Here is a 9,121-nt window from a genome sequence, read left to right as displayed (position 1 = left end):
TCCTAATAATTGCTTACGTTAAGGGAAAGGCTCCATAAAAGGTGAATTTAAATGGGATCAGTAACGATTGAAATCGGAATTTCAATGCAGCCGATCGCATGGGCCAGTGGGCAATTAAAATTTAGAACCAAGTTTTGGTAAATACGCGATGTGATTTGTTCGATTTTGATCTGAATATTACGAACTAACAACATGTTATCAAAGTGGGAGGGGGGAAGTGGGAAGGAGGAGGTTGGAATTTGTTGATTTTGCTATTCTTGTTAACTTCAAATTTCTTTTGGACTGGCTGAGTTTTGAACTCTCCATCTTTCGGTAAATTGCGTCTCTGTGAACCCTTTTTGAAGCTAGTGGAATTAACAAAATTTATTAATAGAAACTGAATCCCACTCCCACTAATAACAACGGCGATGGGATTTCTATTAAAATTTGAAGCGGGGTCTTGGCAAATATGCCAGTTGGGATATAGGATTTGATCCTGCCATTATGAGCTGTAAACTGGCCCCTCTGCAACGCATAGACTTAAGGGCAGTTAAGAGCTGAGATATTGGATTTGAGTCCCAACATTACAAATTGCTATAGTTTACACTTGTGACTGGGTCTGTATAAGCTTCTTAAAAATAAGTCTCTAGGAATAAGCAATAAATGTTGTTTACTTACAGTCCAATCAACTTGGTGTTGTAGCTGAAGACTCCACGTGGTAGCTCTGCTATCTGATTGTCATCTAAGTCCCTACGTAAACGATATTAAGAAAGACAATAAAGCAAATTAATCATCTCATGAAGTTTTAAGACTTACAGAGTTTGCAAAGTACATCTGTAGGAATAGAAATTAACCCTTAACTTCTTTCCAGACTCCTCTTCTACTGAGGGAGACCCTTGGAATTTCGGCCAAATCCCTCGAGACCTTAGTTACTGGTCATCATTTATCGCTTAGGTAGCCGGAAGGGAAGAGTCAAAGGATTTGGTTTAAAATTGCAGCTCGCCTGCGAGAATTGTGCCTTTCTTTAAATTTACATCGGCAGCTCCAAAGAAATTAATTTTTTTTTGAAAAATACACAGCCTAAACTTGCGCAAAGAAGAGAACCTTAGTTTTGACATAATACTGTTTGTAGATGATTCAAGTTTAATAAACAAAATATCTCTTTTTAACCTAACAGTGTGTTCTCTAAGTGGAAGGGGGGAGGTGGGAATGTTAATTTTGAACATTCATTTTATGGAAAAAAGTCCGAACTGATTATTTTTTCCTGATGATTGCCTGCGTTAGGGAAAAGGCTTTGTGAAAGGTGAATTTTAACACGAAGGCGCGTTATAAATAGGTTGGCTCCTCCCCTTTGTTTCAGCTCAAATGCAAAAATCATCCAATATGGCGACCAACGTTCCCACCATGAGGGAAACGGTCTGCATAGAAGACACACTTTAAGTGTTTTTTTTTTGTGCCAATAAATTAGAAGATATTGCGTCTTGTTGACTCTCATTCCCATAATTGAGCTCATTTTGATATTAATTGGCACTAACTCATCGTTCGGCCGCTCAAAGCGCATCTGCGGTCGACGAGACACTCGCACAGTTGTCTTTTCAAAATTCGCACCGTGTAACTTCGGCTTATGTCCCAAGCCCCTGATACAAACTGGTTCTTCGAGCCTTCAGATTATTCCCATCGAAACTAGCGGATTCATGACATATTCTATGCGCAATGCTCAGACTATTGTTATCTGTGACAATTCTGTGACAAAACCTCTAAAGTAGGGATGATTTCACAAGTAAGTGCGATTTTGAGTCAGAATTTCACAACTCTAGTTCAGTTTGGAGAATAGTCTTGGCTGTCACTGCTCGAAAGATATATTTATTGGGAAATTTATTCGTTATGGCTGAGGGAAATAAGCCATCAGATCTGTACCCAAGAAAAAGCATCCAACGGATCGTGGTCCACAGTTCTCGTTCAACATAGAAGTTCCTCGAACTCAGGAGAGCAGACTTCTCGGCATCAAAGACCGCATAAAGATGGCCAAAGGCTCGTTGAATCTTACAAAAGCGACGACAAGCACACAGAATGCAGATTTGATGGAAGCTCTTCTGTTAGCTTTTGAGGAGAAAATTGAGAGGAAATGACTGACATCGAGCGATCTGAGCTTATCATCAACGGGAAGTCCGAAATACACCATCCACAACTGCACGGTTTTCAATTCCTTTAGCTTCTTCCACTCCATCTTCGCGTATTTCTTTGCCTTTTGCTGATCCTTTTTCTCCAATCTCTCCTCCACAAGCAGAACGTACGCCACAAAGAATGCAAATCACTGCATCTTCAGCAGAGAACGACTCCTTATATCTCTGCAGTGAAGAATCTCCGCGAACTCTGTTTTCTTTTTTCTTTAATACGCTAACGACATCATGTTGTTATTGTGGAAAACCCCTCGCTTGCGAGTCATTTGTCTTCAATCGACAGAGTCGTGTAGTGTCGGTGACAATTTCATGTGTTGGTGGAGATTCTTTCAAATGGCTCTCCTCCCCTATCATGGGAGGATCTCCTCCAAAGTACTATGTAAATTTGAGGTGAGCACTCTTTTATTTTTGCTCGAAATTTACAGAAATTTGTTATCTCGACAGAGACTGTAGAAGTCCTAAATGTAATAAAGTCCTAAATGTAATAACTGTTGGTCCTAAATGTAATAAAGCCCTAAATGTAATAACGTTCGGTCCTAAATGTAATAAGGCTCCAATGCAATCGTTTAACTGCGCTAACATTGAGATGTGAAAGTGACAGCTGTTATAGAGACGAAAAGGATAGTGCGTTACTATTTCGTAACATTGCGTGACTTCCGGTTGAGTTAATAATATCAAATGTAATATAAGATGATTTTGTAACATAATAAGAAAGCACATTGAAAAATCAAGTTTGGGTACGTGTGAAATCGAACATCGATCCCGAATTTTACAGGAAATCGCGAGTTATCGAACATCGGAATTATCGGAAACAACATTTTGGTCCTTCGAGCCGGATTTAAGCTAGTTTATCGGAGTCGGAGTGGATATTAATCGAACAAAATCGGACATTCTTGAATTTGGGGGTGGGGCGCACAGCCATCAAAGCCCACGATGGAAGCCATTAAATCGTTGAAGGAATCGAAAAGAACACTGAAATCGGCGATAACAAAGACACTAAATGACTTGGCGGTACGCTTGGCCGTTAAAGAACCGGATTGCGCTCAAATCTCCGCAAGTTTAGAGCACATCGAAGCGAAGAAAGAAGAAGCGCTGGCGATCATGCGGGATCTGGAGATAGAGTATGAAAAGCTAAAGAAAACTGCAGACGCAGAGAAGACGAGCGATGAAGCAGATGCTTTGGTCGACCGAGTGGATAACGATACCAACACTGCACGTTCCTATTTAGCGGCTCAAGCAAAAATATTCTCGTCTAAACAGAAGGAATCCTCGGAAATCGAAGGACACACAAACGCACAGCAAGGGGCGAGCGATCCAAACAAACAATTGGAACGCATCAGGATACCAATATTTTCGGGAAACAAAATGGAATTTCACCAGTGGTTCGCCGCCTTTTCCACTTGCGTCGACAAAACGTCACTTGCACCACAGTTCAAGATGCTGAGGTTAGAAGGTTGTTTACGTGGAGAAGCCGCCGAGACGATTAAAGGCCTGGGTTATTCGCAAACTGCATACGACGCCGCATTGTCAAGATTGCAGCGAAAATACGGCGGGGATCGGCGTAAAGTTCAAGCGCAAATCGAAGAATTAAGAAAGATGAGGCCAGTTAACGAAGGTGATCCAAAGTCGATGGATAAATTTGCTGATGCCCTTGAAAGAACCATCGTTGTTTTGAAAGATAACAGTCTTCACGCGGACTTAGGGGGCGGAACCCTATATGGAATCGTGGTCGAAAAACTGCCCGAGAATTTTCTTAAAGAGTATTATCATTGGGTCAAGGAACAAGGAAAGAACGAAACAATGGTAACTCTAAACGAATGGGTGGCCGTGGAAGCGGATTTGCAAACTCAAGCGTCGGAGGTGAAACATGGCTTTACTCGGATATATGAAGACAGCAAGTGGTCGCGGCGAGACGGGAGAAACAACAAATCATACGGCGCGAGTCTACAAGATGGCAAGAAGATCAGTAACGAAATCGAGAGAAAAGGAAAATTGTGCAGAGCTTGTGGAGAAACGCACCATCTCGAGAAATGCAAAGTGTTTACTGGATGGTCTTTTGAAAAGAAATGGGAGGCAGCGAAACGATTTGGAGTGTGCTTTCGTTGTCTGGATTACGATTATTTAGGACACCAGTGTCCAAAAAGTAAAGCCTGCGATGTCGCTGGATGCAAGAAAACACATCACCCTCTGTTGCACGAATCACAACCCCGACAAGAAACAAAGGTACCCAGCACGGAGGGGGATACACAAACAACGACTCTAAACACCATCGAAAGACACGAAGAGAGGATTATTGCACTTCGTACAGTCCCTGCGATTCTCAAACACGGAAAGAGGCGATTATTAGTGAACTGTTTTCTTGACGAGGGCAGCGACACCACCTACGTAAATGAAGATGTGATCGAGACGTTAGGAATTAGTACAGAGAAAGAAGAAATCACCATCAATGTAGCAAACGATCAGAAGGTACGACTTATGGCTGCTACTCTTGAAATTGGCCTAGAAAGCGTTGATGGAAAAGTCGATACAACGATCGTGGTGAAAACCAGTGACAAGATTTGTGGAGGAATGAAACCTACCGACTGGGTAACAATGAAGCAACAGTGGAATCATTTAAAGGACATTCCTTTCCCACACCTAGCAGAGAAAGGAGTTATCGATGTTTTGCTCGGATCGGATTACTATCACTTGATGTTTCCCATGCAGGAAATTCGAGGTCAGGAAGACGAACCAGCCGCTAGACTTTGTCCTTTGGGCTGGACCGCTATCGGAAGAATCGGAAAATCGACACAACCGAGAGGAACAGCATGTGTCAACACTGGCTACTTACATACGTTCCGTACGTGTGCACAGCAATTAACCCCAGACATCGTTACTGCATCGGATGAAGATTTGAACGTCACACTCAAGCGTTTCTGGGACCCCGAAACACTCGGCATCGTCCCACAGAGTCAAGAAGAAAACGAGTTGACACCCCTGGAGAAGATAGCCCAGAAAAAGGTTGAACAGTCGCTGTCATACAACGGTGATCGGTACGAAGTTTCAGTACCGTGGAAACAAGATCGACCTAACCTGCCAAACAATCGACAGATGGCCGAGAGAAGATTACAGCTTGTTGAAAAGAAACTTCAGAAGGACACGCAACTGGCCAACGCCTACTAGGGTGTAATCGATGACTACCTGAAGAAAGAATACATCAGAGTTGTACCCACATCGGAACCAAGACCAGAAAGCGAGTGGTTTTTACCGCATTTTCCAGTGGTACGCCCAGATCGAGAAACAACCAAGGTTCGCATCGTGTTCGATGCGTCGGCACAGCTGAATGAGAAGAGCCCGAATACAGAAGCGTTGCCAGGTCCAAAGTTACAGAGCAACATATTCGACATCCTGGTACGATTTAGAAAAGAGCTGGAAGTGTTGGTTAGTGACGTCAGTCAGATGTACCATCAGCTGGTTCTTAAACCCGAAGACAGGCCTTTCCATCGATTCCTGTGGCGAAATCTTGACATACAGAGCCCACCGCAGGTTTACGAGTTCTCCAGATTCGTTTTCGGAGGCTGCTACTGCCCGTTTTGTGCTCAATTCACATGGCAACGCCACGCTGAAATCCACAAGACACAGTACCCTTTGGCCGCAGACGCTGTTAGGAACCACTGCTACATGGACGACCTGATGCCTTCGGTGGCAACAATCGAAATCGCAAAAGAAACAAGAAAACAACTGACGGAACTGGGAAACTTGGCTGGGTTTCACCTGAGAAAATGGATGTCCAATCAAGCAGAAGTTTTAAAGGACATACCAGCCGAAGACCGAGCACAAACCATCGACTTAGAAGAAAACAAGCTATCGACAACCAAGACCTTGGGGGTACTGTGGACCGCAGACCTAGACACATTCTCCTTTAAATATTCGTTGACCCCAGAAACAGAGCTCACCAAGCGAAAAGTACTAAAGAAGACAGCAACCATCTTTGACCCGCTTGGTTTCCTAGCGCCGTACGTTGTTAGAGCCAAGATCCTCATTCAGCAGGCCTGGGTAGAAACGACCGGTTGGGATGTCCCCCTCCCAGGCCATCATCAGAAGCAATGGAAGTCCTGGTTCGAAGAATCCATCGGTCTACAAGGAATCCGCATTCCAAGGTGTTTAAAGGATCGTCATTCTACAGCAGTCAAAGCCTCTCTTCACACGTTCTCGGATGCTTCCGAAGCAGCATATGCCGTAGCTGTTTACATTCGACACGAGTACGAAGACAAATCTATCACGACACGTTTACTTGGTTCGAAGACCCGGCTTTCTTCATTAAAGGCAATGAGCATCCCACGACTCGAGCTCATGGGGGCAGTAATCGGACTACGGTTGACGAAATAGATTAGTGCTGCTCTGGAGATCCCTTTGTCACCAGCAACGTTCTGGGTTGATAGCATGAACGTTGTCTATTGGATACACGGACAGAGTCGTAACTACAAACCATTCATTTCCCATCGCGTAGGGGAAATCCACGAACAGTCGGACCCCAACCAATGGCGTTATGTTCCCACAAAACAGAATCCAGCGGACTTCGGAACCAGGGGACTAACAGTTTCAGAATTAGCAGACAGCGAGATGTGGTGGAAAGGTCCGACCTTCTTGGCGTTTCCAGAAAGTGACTGGCCTAAACCAAAAGCAGCGAATCCAAAAGAGGAAGCCTTGACAGAAGTGAGAGCTGAACGAAGACCAGATCTAAAGAACCAGCTTTCCAGACAAGAGGAAGAGAACGACAATCAAAATTCAGAACAGGAACATTCAACCTTCGTTATTCTCGAAAAGGAAACTTGGCGTTTAAACCCAGCAAGATTCTCCAAATGGTACCGAGCTTCTTCTCAGGGACAGTTAGAAATCGGATACTCACTGGTTCGGGTGAGGAGTTGGGTCATGCGATTTATCAAGAACTGTAGAGTCCCTGAAGAGCAACGCATCAAGGGAGAATTGACGACAAAGGAACTCTCGGACACCGAACTTGACATCATCAAGGAAGTACAGAAAGAGGTTTTCAACGAAGAAATTATTGCACTAACGGCAAGAAAGGAATTGAGCAAAAGAAGTCATCTGCTCCCCCTTACACCGATGTTGGCTGGAGGCCTATTACGATCAAATACAAGACTTCGGCGATCAGATGACCTGGCGGCTGACACCAAGTTCCCGATTATTCTGCCAAAGAAACATCACGTGACACAGCTGATTGTGAAGTATCATCACGAGATGGAAAGTCACGAGATGGGTGTCAACTATACACTCAATCACCTGCGATCAAGATACCATGTGATTCACAGTCGACAAGAAGTAAAGGCATGCATTCATAACTGCTTTGAATGTAAGAGGCGTTTTCGACTCCACCCTGCCAAGCAACAAATGGCCCCGTTGCCGCAGTTTCGCTTACAGATGACTAACAGACCGTTTACCAATTGTGCAACAGATTATGGTGGCCCTTACTTGACCATGCAAGGACGTGAAAGAGCTCGAACCAAACGATACCTGTGCCTTTTCGTTTATTTACAAACCCGCTGCTGCCACCTGGAAATGGCCACATCCCTAGACACAGGTAGTTTCATGAACGCGTTCACCAGGATGACTGCTAGAAGAGGATGGCCCAAGATAATGGTTAGCGACAACGGATCAAACTTCGTCACTGCAGACAGAGAAATTCGAGAATTAGTCGCAGAATTAGATCAAGAACAAATCCGACGCACAACAGCAAACAAAGGCGTGGAGTGGTACTGGAACTCACCAGCAGCACCGCACTTCGGTGGTGTATTCGAAGCCTTGATTAAAGCCGCAAAGCGAGCTATTTCAGCCATTTTACAAGACGCAGACGTCACAGATGAAGAGCTGCAAACCTGTTTTACAGGAGTCGAGAGTTTGCTTAACTCGAGACCACTAACGACCATCAGTGATGACCCAAACGACGAACCAGTATTGACGCCAAACCACTTTATCATTGGTCAGATGGGCGGAGACATAGTTCCAGATAGTGTTGACACGACCGAGTTCAACCCTCGTCAACGATGGAGGCGAATTCAAGAGCTCATTCGTCGCGTATGGCAACGTTGGTTGAAAGAATATCTGCCATACATTGGTTCTCGACACAAGTGGTTCTCTAAGGAAAAGAACCTGAATAAAGACGACGTAGTGATTGTGATCGACCCCGATGCAAGACGACGAGACTGGAAAGTAGGCAGAATTCTTCGCACCTACCCTGGAGCGGACGGTCTCGTGCGAGTAGTAGATGTTAAAGTTGGAGATAAGATTTTGAAGAGACCTATTACCAAACTTTCACCGCTAGAAATGCAAGAGTGACACTGATAGAGACAATGACAATCTAGTTTATATTTCGGTTTGAATTTTGACTCAGTATTTCGTGTTCAATTGTTATATTTTTCGTTTCGTTATAGTAAGAATTTCAACATTAAGGCAATGATTGTAATTCTGGAGGGGGAAATGTTATAGAGACGAAAAGGATAGTGCGTTACTATTTCGTAACATTGCGTGACTTCCGGTTGAGTTAATAATATCAAATGTAATATAAGATGATTTTGTAACATAATAAAAAAGCACATTGAAAAATCAAGTTTGGGTACGTGTGAAATCGAACATCGATCCCGAATTTTACAAGAAATCGCGAGTTATCGAACATCGGAATTATCGGAAACAACGTTGCACCAAAGAATCGTCTGACCAGTATTCATGGCATATTGCGAGCCCACTGATATTAATCAGCGTCTTTTTATTTGCTAAAGACGTAGATTGAGAAGCATTGGCTCCAAAACCTTATACTGATACTAATGTGCTTTTGGCAGCAAATTGACGGACGTAAAAGCAATGAGAAAGCTGACCAATAGCTCTCTTTATATCATTGGCTCAGACTCTTAAGTGTGACAGATTTTGACGATATACTTCCGTCATCAGTGCTGAAGTTAACACCTCAT

The 9,121-nt window shown here is 43.7% G+C and overlaps 3 protein-coding genes and 1 pseudogene across 3 annotated transcripts; all 4 read left to right on the top strand.

Moving 5' to 3' along the window:
* Window positions 1–2,000: 2,000 nt before the first annotated feature.
* LOC136279590 (uncharacterized) lies at window positions 2,001–2,553 on the top strand (annotated as a pseudogene).
* A 539-nt stretch (window positions 2,554–3,092) lies between these two features.
* On the top strand, window positions 3,093–6,527 carry LOC131770692 (uncharacterized). Its single transcript, XM_066163519.1, has 2 exons — window positions 3,093–5,204; window positions 5,322–6,527. The coding sequence occupies exons 1-2, from the start codon at window positions 3,093–3,095 to the stop codon at window positions 6,525–6,527; spliced, it is 3,318 nt and encodes a 1,105-aa protein (XP_066019616.1).
* A 54-nt stretch (window positions 6,528–6,581) lies between these two features.
* LOC136279522 (uncharacterized) lies at window positions 6,582–7,632 on the top strand. Its single transcript, XM_066163473.1, has 2 exons — window positions 6,582–7,478; window positions 7,612–7,632. The coding sequence occupies exons 1-2, from the start codon at window positions 6,582–6,584 to the stop codon at window positions 7,630–7,632; spliced, it is 918 nt and encodes a 305-aa protein (XP_066019570.1).
* An 83-nt stretch (window positions 7,633–7,715) lies between these two features.
* Window positions 7,716–8,492, top strand: LOC131788487 (uncharacterized). The gene has a single exon (XM_059105581.2). It carries the CDS (start codon window positions 7,716–7,718, stop codon window positions 8,490–8,492), a length of 777 nt encoding a protein of 258 aa, XP_058961564.2.
* Window positions 8,493–9,121: the final 629 nt, after the last annotated feature.

Source organism: Pocillopora verrucosa, chromosome 1 (genome assembly GCF_036669915.1).
Source record: "Pocillopora verrucosa isolate sample1 chromosome 1, ASM3666991v2, whole genome shotgun sequence".
Taxonomy (NCBI): Eukaryota; Metazoa; Cnidaria; class Anthozoa; order Scleractinia; family Pocilloporidae; genus Pocillopora; species Pocillopora verrucosa.
This window is presented reverse-complemented; position numbering and strand designations above follow the sequence as displayed.

Coding starts and splice junctions, on each gene's coding strand:
- LOC136279522 (XM_066163473.1), top strand. CDS start 6,582: ATGAACGTTGTCTATTGGATACACGGACAGAGTCGTAACTACAAACCA. Junction 7,479..7,611: donor TGATTCACAGTCGACAAGAA/GTAAAGGCATGC, acceptor ATTGTGCAACAG/ATTATGGTGGCCCTTACTTG.
- LOC131770692 (XM_066163519.1), top strand. CDS start 3,093: ATGGAAGCCATTAAATCGTTGAAGGAATCGAAAAGAACACTGAAATCG. Junction 5,205..5,321: donor GTGATCGGTACGAAGTTTCA/GTACCGTGGAAA, acceptor AACGCCTACTAG/GGTGTAATCGATGACTACCT.
- LOC131788487 (XM_059105581.2), top strand. CDS start 7,716: ATGGCCACATCCCTAGACACAGGTAGTTTCATGAACGCGTTCACCAGG.